Below are 20,968 nucleotides of genomic sequence, written 5' to 3'. Positions count from 1 at the left end.
TGCCCCTCCCACCTATCCTCTCTTCATTTTGATGGTATTGTGAAGTGATGGTGCCAAACCAAGGGGAGAAGTGGCTGCTTCAGAAGGAAGAGTCACTGTGCAGAAAAACTTGGATATGCTGGAAGAGTGGGCTAACAAGAGCTTTATGATGTACAAGCACAAATGTAAGGTCTGGCATGTGGGAAGACATAATCCAGGAGTGCAGCACAGGCTTGAATCTACCTGGCTGTGGAGCAGCCTGAAGGAAATTAACCTGAAGGACCTGGTGGACAGCAAGCTTCATACGAGTGGACAGTGTGCTGCAGCATCAAGGAAAGGCAACAGGATGCTGGGCTGCATCAATGTGGGCATCACCAGCAGAGATAAAGGATTCATTATCCCACTCTACTTAATGCTTTTCAGTTCACATCTGGAGTACTGTGTTCAGTTTTGGTCCCCATCTGTAAAATAAAGAATGTGGACAGGCTGGAGAGGGTCCAGAGAAGGACCACAGAGATGTGCAAAGAACTGGGAAACCTGACATGTGAGGAAAGGCTGAGGGAGCTGGGTTTGTTCAGTCTTGAGAAATGGAACCTTAGGGGAGACCTTGTTCCAGTACTTAAAGGGTGGCTACAGAGAAAATGGGCACTGCTTTTTACAAGAGTCACATGGAAAAGATGAGAGGTAATAGGTACAAGTTACTTCAGGGGAGATTCTGATTGGACAGAAGAGGAAAACCTTTCACATAGGGAACAATCAGCCATTGGAGTAATCTCCTTAGGGAGACAACATTGGACACTCAGGATTTGGCTGGACAGGAGGCTGGGCCATCTGATCTAGACCACTCTTTTACCAAAAAAGACTGTACCTTTAACTTTATTTTTGCTGTTGCTACCTGTGTATTCTGCATTACCACTTATCCTATATGGCCTAGCAATCTTCATGCACTCATTTCTTAATTCTCTAGCAACAAAACTTAACTTCTTAGCAAAATAGTAAATGCTTGATACTACCGCTTTGTCAGAGATGAACCAGTTTGTGGCATGATGTTGTGTAACTGCAGCATTTGAAAGGAATTTAAATGGCATAATGCAGTTACATAAAAATATTTTATAGTGTGATAAAAAGTATGCAATCTGGAAAACATTCCTTACAGTCAAAACTCAGATCTGTCTTGTTTATGCCAAAGAAGGTGAAAGGATGACTTGGTTGTGAGGAAAAATTTCTAGTGAAAGATAGCTGTTTTTTGATGGAAAAAGGTAGGAGAGGATCTTGTAAATGATCTTGTAAATGAAAGCTAAAATGAAACAATTATAGACAAGATTTTTGATTTTTTTTAACAGAAAAATTTAACATCTGCCCTTCCTTGTATTTGCTTCCTTTCTAATAAACTGCAGCCTCTTTTTGGACAGAACATTGAGGAGTGCAGTTGAACAGTAACTAACTATTGTAAAATTTGTGTTTAGAGCAAATTACAAATAATAAATACAACTAAATGAAATTAAGAGGAGTCTTTGCATTCATGTGATCGAGGTCTGGCTTGTCATCCACTGAAAACTAAATTAAGTATAAAACCCACCAGTGGTGCTGTAATCACGGAAGCAAACTACTAAGTCTATTGACAAGGAAGTCAATACTAATTGACATTAACTTCAGAGGAGTTAGCCATGGAGTAAGCACTCCTGAAGCCTAATGCAATTGTCAGAAGAATCTGATCGCTTTTTAAGCTGTCCACTGGCCACTGAGGTATTGTCTACTTCTCATTTTCTCTGATTAGACAACTATTTCCTGAGCATTGTGTTAGAGCTATTTTTTTAAGCATTACAGAATACCAGATTTCTAACTTTCCTTAATTTCTTACAACATCTAAGATACTTTTTGTGGAGAAAGACTGCCAGTGTCTTCAGGCCCCAAAGTGGAGAAGGTATTTGCTATGCACAGTTGATTGACCTCTTATAATTTTTTGAAAGAATTGTTGAATTTTGATCTATAAAGAAGCCTGATCATTAAGCATGTATAAAAATCAGTAATTGTGAAATACATGCTTTTAAAAAGATCTGAAATATGAACAATAAATTTTCTGGTTCTTTTTTTTGTTGTAAAGAATGAAATCTGTTTGATCTATTGTTTCCATGTAAAGAATCATGTAAATATTCGCTTCATATGTTTGCAGATATCAGTCAGTGATCCTTGCTAACCTTTCATATATATCTGACCTCAAAAAATGCTTGTTATTACACAACAAATTCAATTTTCAGGAAAAAGAAATTCCTTATAATTTATCTTTTGTGTGTATTTTAGGGAAGCTGGGAGAAGCGAATTCTGAAAAGTCTGAACAGCATGTGCACAGAACTCAATATCCCACTAGCACAGAAGGTAATGTATTGTTAATTTTCTGTTTTCAAAATGACATTTTCTCTGAAATCAGGCCTCGTCTTGCATACTTGTAATATAATCTTCATTTTAGACATGGTTATCAAGAGCTGCAGGTTCAGTTTCTAAATAATTTTAATGCAGATTAATTTTCAGAGTTGGTGGCAGTGAATGCATCAGCTCAGCTTGGGAGAAGATGGTGACTCTAGGTAGATTTTCCTCTTTGCTGTTGCAGTAACTATCCTCTTGTGGGAGCAGCATGTTGGAAAGCTAATTACTGTGTTCATTGCTGTTAGCAGAGCATTTTGTGTGCAGACTCAGCTATATAACTTGTGCAGCCTGTGTGCAATACAGATGTGCTTTGTGGTTGAAGTGATGCATGAGGAGAGATGCTGGTACATTGCTGATTCTGTTTGTCATTCATTCTGGTCTGGTTTGGTTTTGGTTTTGTTAGACTTTTGTTTGTTTGGGTTTTTGTTTTGGGATTTTTGTTTTGTTTTGTTTTGTTTTTTTAATTAATAGAGAGACTTTCATTTAAAGATCATGGAATTAGGGAGTAACATTAGAATGTTTTGTTCATTCTCCTGTTATACCTCTGTGATAGGTGGCAGAACTTATGTGGTCCATCATGAGTTAAAGGATGTGTTTGGTTTTCATAACTGCCAGGGACAGGAATTTGATAGAGGCCAACAGTCCTATGGTACAGACAGTAAATCTTCAGTTACACAAAATTGAGTACTAAATATCCTAGATTCCTTACCAAACACCTGAAACTATTTAATGAGCATCTTTCCTGGGAACTGGAACTTGGGCTTTCTACAGTGTAATGTACTTTCAGGCCAGGGATAATTTGTAAGCAAGTAAGTTTGTATTGCTATTTTGTAAAACATTGCATTAATGTATAGTTGAAATGAATACATATTTGAAATAGGCATGTTTTTAATGATTATGTTAAAAAAAGAAGATATACTTTTTTGTGCCTTTCAGAGGCCTGCAAATGAACAAAAAGAACTGCTTAATAAATGGAATGAAATGGGAACTGATGAGCCAGGTAAGGTCAACTAAATTTACATGCATTAAATTTTTGTACATAGAAAGGCAGCATGCACATCTTACTTACCAGTCAAAGGTTAATCTAATCTCTTCAAAGCAAATTGATTTTGATCTTTCTTTCCTTGGTAATGTGTCATTATGCATTAATAAATATTTATTTAATTGTTAATTTTGTTTCAAGTTGTTGTACTAACATTGAATCATTACTGAGAGATTATTGTATAATACTCCATATTCCAATGCTTTAGAGATTTATTCAACTAGGACACAGCTCCTCTTATTGTAAACCCAGGCTAACAGAAAATGTTCAGAACTATGGATAATTAGGCTCAGATGTTTTCTTGACAAAAGAAAACTCTTGCACAGAATAATCAGTGATATTATACTTTGGGAGAGCAAGGCTAAGTCTTCTGCTAGTTCATAGCCAAGTTCCTTAAAAAGAATTTTGCAGAGGTGCTGGTTTGTATCACACTACCACCTCTCTGATGGCAAACACTTTTCATGGATTTTTTAGTACTGCTCCCCAGTTTTCATTTGACAGCAGTATGTGTATTTCAGAAATCTTAGCTGTTAAAAAATACACTGCTTTTGAAAATCATATCTTTCCTAAATCTAAGAATTATTCAGTCTAAGCACTTAGGAAGATTAAGTAAAAGCTTCTTGTGACTGCTGTTCACTTATTGGAATCTTAGAATGCCTTGGTCTGGAAGGGACCTTGAAGAACACCCTCCTCTTCATTTTTCTGGGGTTTACAAAAGTATGGCAATTATCAGTAGCATAATCAAGACAGAGTGTGTGGTGGTTGTTGCCATGAAATTTGTGATGATATTATTTTGGTCTTTGTTCTAATCTGGTGTTTAAATTACTAGATTGTGTTATAGGTATGGCCCATTTTTTTTTATCATTTGGTTTTAACATAGTGTCATTGAAATCTTACTTCAGATCTAAGTCTTTTCCGGCCTGTTTATGCACCTAAAGATTTTCTTGAGGTAAGCCTCTATGAAACAATAATCAGCCATTGACTTGTATCCATTATAGTCCTTTATATGAAGTGGGAAAAATAATTGCTAAGTGTATTTAATGCTAGTTGGCTTTTATAGCAAGTGAAATTTGGCATGGTTTTTATGAATCCATGTTTGGTTTAGAAAACAAAACACTGTTGTCCCTTTTTTTTTTTTAATTTGCAGTTTCAAATTGGACTGTGATAAACTTCTGTAAAGCATAGTCAGGGCCCAACTTTTTTCCCTTGGAAAGAGATTCTCAACTGATTTTTTAAAACATTGTACATTCTAAATTCAAGTATATTAAGCTCATCAATAACAATATATGAAGCTAATAGACTGTTTGATATAGATTGCAGACTTGTGTGCAGTTGAAATTGTAGATAATCTAGGAAGGTTGTGAAAAATCAAACATGAAACAGGACTGTGTGGAATTTCAAGGCTTTTGTGTTTGATCAAACTAAACCATTGAAAAATTGGTGACATTGGACTCCTTAAAGTCTTAAATGTCAGTGTTATTCATCATTTTCTATGACTCATGCACAGAACATCGTTGTAAAACTGCTTATTATGTATTACTCCTTTTTTTCAGTTAATCAAAATGATGTTGAAAATGTTTTATTTATTTTGTATTCCATCATTGTACTAACAGCCATGCTGTGTTTTTAATCTTGGATCTGTAAATAAATCCGTCTTTTTTTTAGCTTTATTCAGTGACCCTCTTTTTTTCTTTTATACTGTTTACTTTCCAGAGTTTGCAGTTTCTTTAAATTAACAAGTCTGACAGTGAGATTAAATGGTATTAGAATATTTACAAGAGTGAAAATTGTAGAGGTACAGTGTTATGAAAGAATTTCATAAGAGCTGGAAATTCATGTTAGAAATCATGAATCATCATATCGAAAATCTATACCTTGGAATAACTATGTAAGAGACTGTAAATTCCTTTATAGATCACACTTACTTACCTTGACATAATTCTTGTCCTTTAAATTCTATTTGCTCTAAGTTTTCAAGACTGTAGTTTCTTTTTCTTATATGAAAGAAGATATTTTGATATATTATTTAGTAAGGAATTATTTTAGTAGCAAATTATGTAGCACTTTTATTAGAAGCTCTCTAAGATTGAAGTGTAAAAAGATAGATAAAAATTCTTTCAGAGAAAAATAATACTGAAGAATATCCTGGATACTGTAGCCATCAGAAATATATTGTTAAATTAAATGAGGAAGTAAATTTTAGTCAAGACATTACTGTGTATCCACTTAATTGCATATATTAAAAATTATTTCTGCTTTTTTATTGAGCTGACTTCTCAAAGTATACTGTGTTGGCTTCCTTAAAAATTTCAATACTTTTTGATTTTGAAAATGTTGAGGATGTAATTTGATAATTTGCATCTATATATATAAGTTGTGGGAAACAATTTTTTGCTTAATGTACTGTTTGTAATGCTGATGATGTTGAGAAGAGTTCTGAATGTAACCAAGAAATGACAGAGCTACAATTTTTAAGGTACTGATGAATCTTCGAAACCCAAATTATGAAAATGGAGAGCAGCCTAGTTTCAAAAATCATCTGGGACTAATTCAGGTTCCCTTAAAAGTTAAAGATATTCCAGAATTGGTAAGTATATCTTTTTCTTATAAGAGGTTTCTGTAAGAGTTGTTTTTTCTTGCTAATGAAAGTGATTCTAAGGACTAAAAAAGAATACTAGTATCATCATAAATTTATCCTTTTGAAAGTGAAAATAAATCTAAATATGTAGTTAAAATACAAAACATAAAGAAATTCTGTGGGAAAAACAACATTTTTAATGAAAAATAAAACAAACAGTAAATTTTCTGCAAGTAGGACAGTTTGCATTTTATGCAACACAGATTTAATTTGTACAAAGAATGCACTTCTGTACATGTTATTAACTTAATCATTTTTCTTCTGTATGAGAAATTTCAAATTTGTTGCACATCTCAATTCTGCGAATACTGTACAAGATTAGTAGCCTGACAATGAGTTAGCTGCCAACTTTCTTCTCAATATAATTTTAAATGCCTTTATTGTCAGGTTGTAAATAAAAAAAATGTTTGAGTACTAGTTATTATGTAGGAAAGTTTTTCTAAATGCTTCACTGATGAAGCTCTTGGAGATTTTATACTAATAGAAGAAAAGAAATGGGAAATTTGTGTTGGAAAATAAATGGGAATTAGAGATCCTTAACCTGATCATTCAATCACCACTTCGCTACATCCAGGTGTAGCTCATGCTTGACATGCAAACTGGGGCTTATAACTAAAACTAGAGTAAGAATTGATGTGAGTTTCTATTTCAAATGTATGCATTTAGAAGAACCCAATTTGGTTCAGAAAATATTCACATTAAGCCTTTCAGAAGAAATCTCAAGTGATTTAGAGAATTAAACATTTTAATTACTTTGTTATGGTTCTGTTCCTTTTCAGAAAGAATACTTCAGTGAGCTGGGCTTAAATATAGGACAGCTAGGTATTGATGATTCAGCACAAGTGCCTCCTGGTAAGCTATTGCCATGCTCCAGTCATTCAAAGAGAACACTAAGAGTAGAATCCTTCAAATTTATAAAAAGTAATTGTGTATTTTTCCCATAGTAAACCATAAATATTTTTTCTGTAATTATGATTGTAGTGATTTTTGTAGTAAAATATAGCTAAGAATAAAAAACATTGCATATATGAAGAGTCAGATTGGGAGAAGATTTCATGTCATCACATTAAGGAGAGAATACATTAATTCAACATATTCAACACTTCAGGATCTAGAGAACTACATTGTCTGTTTCCTGAAATACGGAAATTGTCAGTAAATGTTAATCCAACTAACACATAGGCATATTTATATATATATATACAAATATACATACAAACATATTTAAAATAACTGTTGTCAAGAAAATATTACAGGACATATCCATATATTAATATTCAGTAACTTAAATAGTGTATAATCTCTACTGGTTTTCCATGTGTGCATCTATTGCTGTAGGAAGAGGTTTTAAAATGGTCTGTGAACATAAAAATGGAAATCACTGTGGTATCACAAGATTTTTACTTTTGAATGGAAACTTGCCTAATTGAAAATCATATAGTATAGTACTGCTTTGATATTTATGGTTTTAAAATACAAAATTAGTTTTTGGAAAAGAGCTTTGATACAGGTTAACTTTTTGTGATGTTTGAAGTAAATAGCAACTGAATGTAATGATGTGTGGTAAAAATACAAAATACATCAGCTGGAGTGTCTTTTTAATTTCCTTTTTGCCATCCTTTTCTGTTTCTTTATTTTCTAGAGTTCTTTGAAAATGAACATGTACATATTGGGCAGAAAGGTATGGATCTGTTTTTATCTGTAATAAACTATGAGTAGTTAAGAATGCATTTAGTAAATTTGTATTTGCATGTACCTCTTAGAATTTTAAAAATTTAAATTAGCACAAAGCGTTATCAGTAACACCATTGTAATTTAGATAGACAATCACTAATACTGTTAAGCAAACGTTTGCAGTCTACCAGTAGCTACCAGATAAAAAGCTCCACAGACATTTCAATTAAAACAAAATAGAAAGCACATAGACATCTTTTTTGGTGACAAGTTAACTTATTCCACTACTGAATTTCAGTTTAAAATCAAAATTCTGTGGAGTCTCTTCTCTGCACACAAAGTTCTCATTGCTGTAAGGGGATCTATGCCTTTGTGTTAGAATAGTCTTTTTAAAAATCAGCTGCAATTGCAGAATATTGCAGTACTTAGCCACTATGGAATATTCACTTACTTGTCTCTCTGTACTGCTTTTTCTGAAAAGTTCCAGGATTGTTTTGTAGGTTAAGAAATAACCTACAAAAGGAAGGGGAAATTAAAAGAAATAATAATTTAATAGTTTAAATTTGCTTATAGAAGAAATGTACAAGGAATGGTTGAACTTCACCAATATTTACTTATTACTGTGTCTTCTGATTCCTGCTGAACATTAGCATCCAAGGGAAAAATAAGCAAGATACTGTCCCAAAAGTGCTCCATCCTAATTTTTTTGTTGCTGTAACAAAACAATGATCAATGATTTCGTTCTTGCTTGCTTCTTTTGTTGTCATCTTTCTGTTCCACACTGTCAGTTCTCTAATCCAAGAGCAGCTTATTAGGTACTGTCCACCTCTCTGTTCTTTTCCCATTCTTCCCAATAAACTATTTTCTGGACTTCTTGAGCCATTCTTTCAACTCCGCGTTGTCGTTCATATTCATCATCTCTTGCCTATACCAAGCAGATCTATTCTAGAGAATGCCTTAGGTTTTCCTATATTCAAAGACTAAAAATTTTATAAATATGTGCCTTGACCGTAAACTGAAATCCTTTTCATTCAGTGGGAATCCTGCTGCATGCTCTAATAGGTGTTAGCTATGACTTTGTTTGCCATTGAGATATTGATTTTGCTTTTATATGTGGTGTATTGCCAAGTCTGAGGATTTTATTTTGTTGTGTTTAGTAAAACCCATCTTGTATATATACCAAAACTACTTTTTAATATTTTATACATCAGTTTTTCTGTAGTTCTGTGGAGAGTGTAGGAATGGGGGTTTTTGCCCTCTTCATGCAGGAACAAAGGATCATAGAAATGTCTGTGTTAGAGCTCTGCAAGTTAAACAAAAATTGGCAAGCTGGTTTATTCAGTATTTAAGCAAAAAGGGAAGGGAGGGAAAGAAAACTCAGTTAGATAGGTATTTAATTTCAAACTTCATCCTTCTAAGTCTTACCAGAGCAGGTATTGTGAATATCAAATTCAGTGAGATATAGAAAAGCAAACTGGTTTATATGCACTTCAGAAAAATTAGAGGATATGGATTTGGAAACTTCCAAGTAGCAGTCAAACACCAATGTAATATCAAGATAATAACACAGAAATGTCTCCCAACTCTCTCTCTCTGTTGTGAAAGACATTTTGGGTATGAGGGTACAGTTAGTCACACACCCTTGATGAGGAACACTTTTACCAGATTATGATAGCTAAAGATGTATGTCTTCCAAGTTTATAGATTTAAGTAGGGAATGAGATTATTTGTTTTATGGTATATATAGTACTGTATTCACTGTATTCAGCATGAGGCCATTGTGACAGACTAGCCTAAAGCTTCACAACAGTGACCCAAATAAGCAAACCTGTCAGCAGTAGAGTATTTGTTTTGTCAATATGAAGGTAAACCATCACCTTTCAAGATCTTTATCCTCTAGAGTAAGTATACCAATAATGAGAGAACATGACAGTACACTCTGGAATGGAAAATTCTGGCCCCACAGTTATCACAGTTATCAGTTATATAAGATACTCATATAGCTAATATGAAAAGAAGGGAGGCACAAGAAAAGCCAGAATGAGTGGCATTCTCCTTTTTGAACTGAGATACCTCTCATGGTTAAGCCAGGAGTATTTTGTGGCTATAAATGGCTACTTGTTCTGCATGATGCCAGCTTAGTAGCTGCAACTAGCCTTGATATAGTCACGTGTGCTGTAGTGTGTGATATAGTCACTAAGAGCTGCGACAGAATGTAGTACAGCCTTGCTGATTGATACCAATTGCCTTGTTTCCCAAGGAATTACAGTAATTTCACGAATACAAGCCGCACCATTTTGACTAAGATTTTGCTCCCAAACCGGAAATGCAGCTAATACTCAGGAGCGGCTAATATGTGAATAATTTTCTGACATTTACAACCTCAGAAGTGGCCAGCCAGAGTGCCGAGCCAAGTAGCTGCAAAGCCCGCATTTTGTGATTGTTACAAATTGTTACTCTGTTGCACTGCGGGTGGAGCCTGGCTCCCTGCAGGCAGCACAGGGGGCAGGGAGAGAGGCGGAAGAGTTCCCTCCTTCCCTCCTCTGCCACAACCCGGGGGAGAGACAGGGGGGCCCCATGTCGCCATTGCCGCGGCCGCGGGGGAAGGCGGGGGCCCCGTGTCGCCATTGTTGCAGCTTGGGGAGGCGGCGGGGGCCCCGCGCCGCCATTGCCACGGCTCAGGGAGGTGGTGGGGTGCTCCGTCCCCGCCCGCCGCTGCGGGTGCGGCAGGGGCTCCGTCCCTGCCTGCCACCATGGGGCAGCGCCGGGCCGTGGTGACCAAGCCCAGTGGCAGTGGCAGCTGGCCCCGAGAGGCCCCGCCGAGCAGCAGCACCGGGCTGGGCTACCTGGCCCCGTCGGCAGTCCCTAGCGGGCCGAGCCTGCACAGCCCGAGCCGAGCCAGTAAACCCCGCCCTGCCGCCGTTCTGTTACTATTTGGCAACTTTGTTGCACGCGGGTCCTCGCTGCAAACGATAGAGCGGCTTATACTCGGGTGCGGCTTATTTATGGACAAAGAACGAAATATTTGCCAACACCCAGAGATGCGGCTTATACTCAGTGCGGCTTGTATTCATGAAATTACTGTACTTAAAAATTGCACTGTGGAAGCCAGATCTTTTCAGTATTTTCCTATTAGCTAATGCTTACAGCACGGTAAACCAATTTTTAAAGTTAAAAATAAAGATATTTGATAGAAGTCTTACACCACATCAACTCTTTACCTGCTTTGTTTCTTACAGTTTTAGCAGAGCAAGATAGTGCTGCAGCTCAGCAGTATGTTCGCCAGGGATGTCCAACAGCACTCCGAGCTGATCTGTGGGCCCTTATTCTTAACATTTCTAATCAGCCAGAGGTAAGTAGCAAAGAGAGAGTAAAATGTGAAGACTAGGTGAGAGCACAAAAGTTCTACCACATGTCTTCTAGTAATATTTTTTCAAAAATAGAAATGCTCTTCTGAGTTGTCACAGAAACTGATAAACATTTTATGATTTAAAAAGCTCTGTACTGTGAAGTTTTTTCCACTCTTCCTAATTTTTAATAGATATGTGAGAAAAATACTGTAGAACAAATTATTCAGTTGATCTGACTGTGTCCTGAGTTTTTCCTGTATGATATTGACTTTTTTAAATGGGGGCAAGAAAAAAGATCTGGGAAGAAGACTGAACGTCTCATATATTTACTAAGTTTTATAAAAAGATGTGTTATGCATTTGCATATCTTATAAATTGCTTTATGTATTTTAGCATATAATCTACATATGTATAAGCAAAAAGACTTAGAGGGGAGCTAGTAAGATGTGGGTTGTTTCCATTTTTCCTTGTACAGCCACAGTTTTTCATTTTACCTTATATTTGATGCAAGTCCTCAACGATGAAACTTCTTGCAACATCTAAAGCCATACCATAGCTGTTCAATTTAATACACCTTAAAAAGTTAAATCCTTCTTTAAGGTCTTTGTAAAATTGGGGAAACTTTGATGTGAGGCTTTTATATGTACATAATAATTTACCTTGTGGTAACTTTTTACACACTTAGCAAATTATATTTGTCAGCTATAGATGAAAAAGAAGCTATGTACACATACATTATTCTGAGACTAAGTGGAGTGAAGTTTTTCTTTAGGAGGCATTCTGGATCCAGAGCCTTAAGACTGAACTGAGTAGATTGTGTGCAGAGAATTAGTGGTGGGGCGATACTTTGTAATGATGCTGAAAGAACTCTAGAAAAAATGAAGGAAAGTGGTTAGAAAATGGAATTGATAACACTGAGACAAAGTGGTAAAGGCAGATAAAGTGATGTAGACTGGGAAATCAGTCTACTACTTTATGATTGTTGAAATAAAGGATTGAAAAACAGTGAAATACAAAATGCACCCTCAGTACCCATAAAAACAGATATTATCAAGTTGGGACAAGATACACTATGTTGGAGAAAATTATTTAAGCTGTGAGGTAAGTCCATGTAAATGTTTTTCTGTCATACAAAACTGAAACTGTTCTTCTAATGTAACAGCTGTCATAATCTTCTGCTTTCTTTTCCAAGACTATTTTTGCATAGCAGTTTTTATCCTGGCTTCTAAGTTAAAGTTGTTGTATGGACTTTGAGTACATGCATTTAAAAGATCCATTTTCTGAGTGAGACTAGCAGACTGCCCATGGATCAGGTAGAATAGCATGTGGGTTACAAACTGAATAGCCATGGTTCAGCTTAAGCACTACATTTACTAATGTTTCTTACACAGAAGTAAGCTGTGACTACTGCCAAAATGCTAACACACCCTGAGATGTTCTTCCTGCATAGACTGAATACATGGCTTTATTTTTTTGTAAGGTATAGCAAGGCCGTTTTCCATATACATGTAGCTGTTTTATGATCTGCTGAATTTCACATAGATTTTATGGATTTATCTAACACTTTGCTACCTCTTGAAAACAGTTTCTCTGCTGGGGTTGAGTTGTCTGCTTGCAGACATTCCTTGCTGTAATATTTCTGATTTGCAATTTAGCCTCTATTACATTTATAGCTGTATGAATCTCTAAATCACATGAACTGTGAATTTCCTTTCTTTAATGTGAAACATTATGAGGGTTTTGTATGGGCAGCATTGTGTGTGCTAGCATCCAATATTGTTGTTTGGAAAATTTTATTTGGTAGAGCTCAGCCTCTGTATACAGCTAATATACAACCAAGCAAGGGTGATACTAACAATCTAGCATTGTAATCATAAAAATGATAAACTGTGAGCTTGGTATGCAGGATTATTTAGAAATGTATGAACACATTACCTGGCAATAAATTGTTTCTCAGTTTTTATTTGTAATGGTACACTTTAGAGGAACTGTGTTAAAAGAGCCTTTAAAGGTTGCAAAGACAAACATCTGAAGGTGAACAGTGTCACAGTTTATGTTGTCTGTGTAAACAGTCCAATTTGCTGTATATATATTTCAATCATATGATCTTGAATCACAGAATCACAGTTATTTCCTGTGGGATGTCTGTCTCATTGCACTAAATGGATGGCACACACTTACTGAGAATTTTTTGTTCTGTTCATAGTGTTACACAATTGTTTATTCCCTGCATGCTACTGAAACAGTGCTTAGGAAAGACATTTGTTCATTATCTGCTAGGCTTTTTCTTCCCCTCTAATTTTTTTGAGTTAGGTGAAAAATCTTAATTCTGAGAATTCCAGCATGCAGAAATCAGTAATGCTTTACTTTGCTATAGGTTTTACTGAATGTAGTTTCCAAGGTTTCAAAAGGTGATGAATAGGTGAGGTGGGAAGTTCATAATGGGCATTATGTATATCTGTCTTATCAGAACAGTTTTTTAGATTAGGATCAGTAGCCAAAGGTTCCCATTCACTGTACCATTCAAACAGTGGAAAATCCAGTTACAGTAACAGACTGTCATCATCTTTGGCTGGAGAAGGATCTACTTTACAAGTAGATTTCACAGATCTCTGTTAAAAGGAGAATAAGCTTTGGACTCTCTTCAAGTATTTACCATGAGGGTCTTCCTTTAACCCATTTGTCTGATTTCTCTTTGTGTAATCTGATTAGGTTTTTGTTTTGTCCTTGTTAGATTTAAGAGGCAAATGCAAGAGGCAAATCACATGGGAAGGGTAACTAAAAATGGGTCATGACCTGCCATTAGTGAAAGTGTAGCTCTGGGGATTTCGTGACTGTAGCTCTAGTGACAGGGATTTCAGGTAGACTGAAGGTGCCAGCACAGAGGCTGCTGAGTAATCCAAACCTTTATTTCAGAGAAGGTGAATATCTAGATTCTGCTTAAAGTAGCTTTGCTGAATTCTGCTGTAAGATACTGCTCTCTTGCCCATGAGCTCCTTTCAGAGCTTTATGCTCTCAAGTGGATATAATATGAATGTTTTGGGTGAAATTTTGACTCTGTAAGGTCGAGAAGGTTGGTCCACTGCAGTCCTGAAGTGTGCTTTATTCAATTTGGAAAGATGAGTATATTGGAGGTGTGGGTATATAATTTTCAGAAAAGCTGCAGTCTATATAAAAATGCAACATATTTTTAAAAGGGAAAATGTTTACAAATCAATGTTACATGAAGATTTGGCAGATGAAGAAATATTGAATCAGATGAAAATGGTAAGATTTTTATTTTGTAACTGAAAACATTTTAAATAACATAAGAAATGTAACACTTTTTTAGACACTCCTGAAACTTGTCAGTAGTGGAATTTCTCATCTGGAGAAAGAAATGCAGCCAATAAATAGTAAAAGAAGAACTTGAATATTTTTTAAAGGCTGAGTGAAGCTTTTAAAATATTACTCACTGTCAAAGTGAGAGACTGATCACCAGAGTCTTGTGTCTTAAAAGTAAATCTTGTTATTGATTCAGATCTGAGGAATAAATTTATTAATACAGCATTGGTCACAAGCCTCTTGTCTTACTAAGAGGCAGGGGCAAGATCTCTTGTAGACAAGTTGTAGCTGAAAATCTGGCATGATTCCCAAGCCCAGCTTCATTTTGCATCAAAGCAATCACAATTTCCGAAAAAATGAATGGCAAGTAAGGAGTTAAAACCTTTATTCCTACAATGGTTATAATTGTGTTAGCTTTGCAAGTCTTTTTTTAATAATTTCTGGTTTGTTTCCTAAACTTTTTTCTGCATGAGTTCTGTTTCAAGTGAACAGCTTATCCTTCTGGTCTTCTTAGAATAATAGAATGGTTTGCCTTGGAAGGGACCTTAAAGATCATCTGCGTTCCAACCCCATGACCATGGTTTTGGTTTGTGGTTTCTTTGGTTTTGGTTGGGTTTTTATTTAATATCAGCTTCTTGTGTTTTAATATAGACAGTCATTGGAGATGGCAAAAACAATGTTACTCATTTGGCAGTGTTACATTTGATTAGAACTACAGTATTGATGCTTTAAAATGATGAGTTGAGTATTTGAGTAGTTCTTTGTAGCTTTGAAGAAAAAAATGCTATGTTCATACTGGAGATACTTTGCATTGAGTAAATATTTATGTCTGATCCTTCCTACAGAAATAGTATAATATTTATACCACCCCTTTTTTATTTCTCAGAAGGAAAATTTTAATATTTTCCCTGTGGGAGGCATCAGTGCTTAGCAAATTCAGCTTTTGTCCTAATTTCAACTTAGCAGTTTAGTAATATGTTAATTCTAATAGTTTCTAAGTGTGTACTATTCCCCATTCTCTCTCTTTCAAGATTTCATCTTATTTCTCACTTGTTCTTCAAATCCTTACCCTGGGCTTTTATTTTTCAAAGAGATCAACAGTAAATCTGTGAAGTTTGGAATATACAAATATTTGTGTGGTGTCCATATAGATACCTTGAAATCAAAACAGTTTTGTGAAGTGGGATGGCTTACTTAATTTATCAATTAATTCAGATCAATCAGAAATTGTTATTCAGTTGTAGGTGTAATGGCAGAGAGATATTTAGGGATTTGGGAGTTACAGGATGAGAGTGTGATATTTAATTCTATTTTTCCTTTGCAAGCTCTCCCTAAGAAGGAAAGGATAGAATAAATAAAAGCTGAGAAGTTTGTTCTGATTCTTCCCTATTGTTTCACCTGTGTGTATGGTCTATAGACATTCAGGAAATAATTGGAGTTTAAAAACAGGTCCTAGTTTTTTGTACTCTTCAACAATTTTTTATATGTATTTATCATTTCATCTTTGTACAGATTTAAACTATCCTCAGGTTCATATTAGTTTAATGTCAAATATTTGCAGTAACTCATTAATGCTTAAAGATAAGACAGAACCTATTAGTGGAGAAATGCATGAAAACAGAGGGTAACAAAGAAATAAAATACAATGATTTTGAGCATTGAAAAGATTTTAGGTGTAGAGAGAACCAAAGGTTGGAAGATATGGGTCTTTGGTTTGAAGTAGTCCCTTCATTCTCATTTTATAATGTCTCAAATCTCATTTCTTAGGGCTTAAACTATAAAGAACCATGAGAGATACTTCATAAATATGCAGTGCTTTTTCAGTTGAATACATGCCTTTTTTTTTTTTTCTTCAATTGCTGAAAATTAATTTCTTTACTTTAAATATAAATTCAGGTCATGTCTCAGACAGATGATGGTAATATTCTTAATTTTAGGACATCCTGTACTATGAACAGCTTAAGTCAAATGTGATTCAACACGACCTTTTAGTGGACAGCCTGATTTACAAAGTAAGTAATTCACTAACCGTGAGTGAGTGATTTATGTACTCGTGACACTGGTATCTTGTTGGTTTTTTTAATAAAGAAAATACTAGATGGTTTGGTTTTGAGAAGTGTAAAAATAATTAGTGTGTACTTATTATTGTGCCTGTGTTGTCTCTCATGTAGGACATTTGAGTTGAACTGTAAAGTCATGAAGGAATGGTATCTTCATTTGAAGGAGTAACTGGGTTTATGAGAAAGAACCCCAGCAGACTATGACTATAGTCATAACCCCAGCTTAACTGTAGTTCTTTGAATGAAAGTGTCTTCTATCACCATGTTAAGTTTAGCCTCTATGGGAGTCTGAAGAAATGTCTTTTGGCTTCAAACTCTTGTATTTTTTATTATAGGATGTAAAGCTGACAGCAAGCAACGATGACTACTATTTTGTATTTGAGGATTATTTATATCAGGTATGTAACTATTTTTATATTAGAAAACCTAGAAGGTATACTTCTATGGGATTGTATCATCTTTGGAAGGAAAACTGCCTTTATAAGACAGAGCACAGTGGGACAGATACATCTGTTTGCCACATATACTTTCCCTTCTGAATAGCAAACTTCGACACTTAAACAGATTAAGCAGGGCAAGCTTCTAAAACTCCTGCTATGAAGGACCATACACAATGTCTTTCCAGTGCACTAAGCTAGAAAATATGAAGTCAGCCATATTTTTTCTCCTTTCCAGCTTTGCAGTAAACGTCAAGAATTAAAATCTGCTGTGTACAGAGAAATTAAGACTTGAGAAGTATATTCAGGGTTCCATTTTAAACCCCCCTTGCTTTACAGTGACCTGTTACAATAAGCATTAAATACATTGATTCTGAATAAGGCAGTGACAGATATGGTTACTTGTAGGATTGCTCCCATCATAAAGCTGTTTCTAGCAATCAGGAATCCAGCTACTTAATAAAGAATTGTCTTTGTGCCTATCAAATGCCCATAATTAGAAGGAGATTACATCTATGAATTTCCTAATATGTAGTTGATTGCAGTGTCAACATAACTGTCATGCTGCAAACTTAACATTTCCACAACACTTTTGATTTCATTAGTCATATGTGTTATTTTAGACTTGCTTAATTTTTTTGTTTAGAGCTATGTGAAACTAAATAATTTCTTTTTTGATGGGAATATGTAAAACTGCCAGTAATTTAACTAGGCAAGAAACTGTCCTTAATGCTGCTTAGTCCATATAGATGTAAAAATATGCAGTACTGTTTAAGCATACTATTCAAGCATGTCTGCATATAATTCTGCATTTAAACATTAGCAGTTAAAACTACAACCTCATGAAATTATGACCTTTTTTATTTAAAAATAGGCACAATATTAAGATCTGTATCTGAATTTGTTTCAGAATTAAAATTTCCTCACAACCCCCATCACCTACCCAGGTGTCATTCAGAATAGGTATGAGGCCCTGGATCCAGAGCGCCAACCAAATGACGTAGAAGGAAATGTTCTGCCCAGTGAACCTCCCAATTATGCTTTACCTGTCAGACAGATCACCAACACTAGAATCAAAAAGAAAAGAAGGGTAGTCATAGTGGGTGACTCCCTTCTGAGGGGAACAGAAGCCCCATAGGTCTGCCTCCCTGGGGCTAGGGTATGGGATATCATCAAGAGACTCCCTGGGCTGATTCAGCCCTCTGATGATTACCCACTGCTGATACTCCAGGCTGGCACTGATGAGATTGAAAAGAGGAGTGTCAGGGCAATTAAAAGGGACTTTAGAGTGGTTGATAGGACAGGAGCACAGGCAGTGTTCTGCTCAGTCCCTTTGGTGGCACAGAAAAACGACTAAAGGAATAGGAGAGCTCACACCATCAACAAGTGGCTCAAGGGATGGTGTCATCAGCAGAATATTGGGTCATATTGATCATGGGGCAACTTTTACAGCACCTGGCCTGCTGGAAATTGATGTGCTCCATTTCTCTGTTAAGGGCAGAAGGATTTTAGCTCATGAACTGGCAGAACTCATTGAGAGGGCTTTAAACTGGGATTGAAGGGGGCAGGGGATGCAGCTGGGCCCAAGGGTGGTAAGCCTGAGTTAGGGGTGAAATCAGTAGCCCAGCTGAGGTACATGTACACCAATGCACACAGCATGGGTAATAAACAGGAAGAGCTAGAAGCCATGGTAAAACAGCAAAGCTGGGATGTAGTTGCCGTCATGAAAACATGGTGGGATGGCTCACACAGCTGGAGGGCTGCACTGGATGGCTACAAACTCTTCAGAAGAGACAGAAATGGGAGAAGAGGTGGAGGAGTGCACTTTATATTAGGGAGGCTTTTGATGCCGTGGATTTTGAAACTAATGACGATGAAGTTGAATGATTATTGGTAAGAATTAAGGGCAAGGCCAACAAAGCTGACACCCTACTGGGAGTTGTCATCCACTTAAACAGGAAGAAGTGGTAGACAACTTATTCTGTGAATAAGCTGGTGAATGTTTCAGGATCACCAATCCTTGTTCTTGTAGGTGACTTTAACCTACCAGATATCTGCTGGGAACTCAATACAGCAGAAAAGAGACAGTCCAGGAATGTGGAGGACGACTTTTTGTCACAGTGAGCTCACCAGGGGAGGGACTATGTTAGATCTCTTGTCTGCAAATAGAGATGTGCTGGTGGGAGATGTGATTGGAGGCCACTTGGGGCACAGTGACCATGAATTTGATTTGGTGAAATCAGGAGGAACATCAGTAAGATTCTTACATTGGACTCCTGGAGGTCAGACTTTGGCCTGTTTAGGAGACTTACTCAGAGAGTTCCTTGGGAAGCAGTCCTTAAAAACAAAGGAGTGCAGGAAAGATGGGCATGCTTCAAAACAGAGATCTTGAGGGCATGGGAACAAACTGTTCTTGTGTGCCAGAGATTAATCAATGAGGCAAATGTCCAGCCTGGATGGGCAATGAGGGTTTGAAGGAACTTAAGAATAAAAAGAGGATGTATCATCATCTTTGGAAGGAGGGTCAGGTCTCTCAGGAAGTATTTAAGGGGCTTGCTAGGGCATGTAAGAGGAAAAATTAGAGAGGCCAAAGCTCAGTTTGAACTTAATTTGGCAACTTTTATAAAGGATAATAAAAATGGTTTTTTCAAATGTATTAATGGCAAAAGGAAGGGTAAGACCAAACTTTGTTCTCTGCTGAATCTGGGAGGGAACTTAATAACTGCAGATGAAGAGAAGGCAGAAGTGCTTAACTCCTTCTCTGCCTCAGTCTTTAGTGGGAAGACAGCTTGTCCTCAGGACAACTGTCCTCCTGGGTCAGCAGATGGTGTCAAGGTGCAGAATGGTCTCCCTATTATCCGAGAGGAGGCAGTCAGAGAACTGCTGAGCTGCTTGGATGTTCATAAATCTGTGCACCCAGATGAGATCTACCCCAGGGTGATGAGTGAGCTGGCAGATGAGCTTGTGAAACCTCTCTCCATCATTTACCAGCAGTCCTGGGATGCTGGTGAGGTTCCAGATGACTGGAAGTGTGACATCCATTCATAAAAAGGGTGGGAAGGAGGATCCTGGTAATTATAGGCCAGTTAGCCTGACCTCAGTACCTGGTTAGGTAATGGAACAGTTTATACTGATGTCATCACACAGCCCTTACAGGATGACCGGGGTATCAGACCCAGCCAGCACGGGTTTAGGAGGGGCAGGCCATGTCTGACCAACCTGATCTCCTTTTATGACCAAATGACCCACCTGGTGCATGCAGGAAAGGCTGTGGATGTTGTGTACCTGGATTTCAGCAAGGCCTTTGACACTACCTCCCACAGCACACTCCTGAAAAACTGGCAGCCTGTGGCTTGGACAGGAACATTCTTTGCTAGGTTAAGAATTGCCTGGATGGCCAGGCCCAGAGAGTGGTGGTGAGCAGTGCTGTATCCAGCTGGGGATCAGTCACCAGTGGTGTTCCTCAGGGGTCTGTGCTGGGGCCAGTCCTGTTCAATATTTTTATTGATGACATGGATGAGGGTATTGAGTTTTTCATTAGTAATTTTGCAGATGACACTAAGCTGGGAGCATGTATCAATCTGAAAAAAAGGCAGAAGAGTGCTGTAGAGAGACCTGGAAAGGTTGGATGGATGGGCAGAGTCCAATAGGATGAAGTTTAATAAATCCAAGTGCTAAGTCGTGCATTTTGGCCACAGTAACCCCCTGCAATGTTATATGCTGGGGATTGGGTGGCTGGACAGTGCCCAGGCAGAAAGGGACTTGGCAGTGCTGGTCAACAGCAGTTTAGAAAGGATGTTGAGGACCTGGAGCACCTCCAGAGGAGGGAACAAGGCTGGTGAGGTGCTTGGAACACAAACACCGTGAGGAATGGCTGAGGGAGCTGGGGTTGTTTAGCCTGGAGAAAAGGAGACTCAGGGGTGACCTTATCACTCTGCAACTCCCTGAAAGGTGTTTGTAGGCAGGTGGGGGTTGGTCTATTTCTCCAGGCAGCAGCTGACAGAACCAGAGGACGCAGTCTTAAGCTGCACCAAGGAAAA

The 20,968-nt window shown here is 37.1% G+C and overlaps 1 protein-coding gene across 2 annotated transcripts in view; it reads left to right on the top strand.

Annotated features, from left to right (window-relative positions):
* The window catches only part of TBC1D19 (TBC1 domain family member 19), a 51,380-nt gene that overhangs the window by 16,916 nt on the left and 13,496 nt on the right, over positions 1–20,968 (top strand). For both annotated transcript variants that reach the window (XM_033060360.2, XM_033060361.2), the window contains exons 5-13: positions 2,281–2,355; positions 3,340–3,403; positions 4,348–4,394; positions 5,922–6,032; positions 6,863–6,935; positions 7,726–7,764; positions 10,997–11,109; positions 16,369–16,443; positions 16,827–16,889. In XM_033060360.2, coding sequence (XP_032916251.1) covers positions 2,281–2,355; positions 3,340–3,403; positions 4,348–4,394; positions 5,922–6,032; positions 6,863–6,935; positions 7,726–7,764; positions 10,997–11,109; positions 16,369–16,443; positions 16,827–16,889 — 660 coding nt within the window. The remainder of the gene's footprint in view (positions 1–2,280; positions 2,356–3,339; positions 3,404–4,347; positions 4,395–5,921; positions 6,033–6,862; positions 6,936–7,725; positions 7,765–10,996; positions 11,110–16,368; positions 16,444–16,826; positions 16,890–20,968) is intronic.

The sequence above is a fragment of the Catharus ustulatus genome, chromosome 5 (genome assembly GCF_009819885.2).
Source record: "Catharus ustulatus isolate bCatUst1 chromosome 5, bCatUst1.pri.v2, whole genome shotgun sequence".
NCBI lineage: Eukaryota > Metazoa > Chordata > Aves > Passeriformes > Turdidae > Catharus > Catharus ustulatus.
This window is presented reverse-complemented; position numbering and strand designations above follow the sequence as displayed.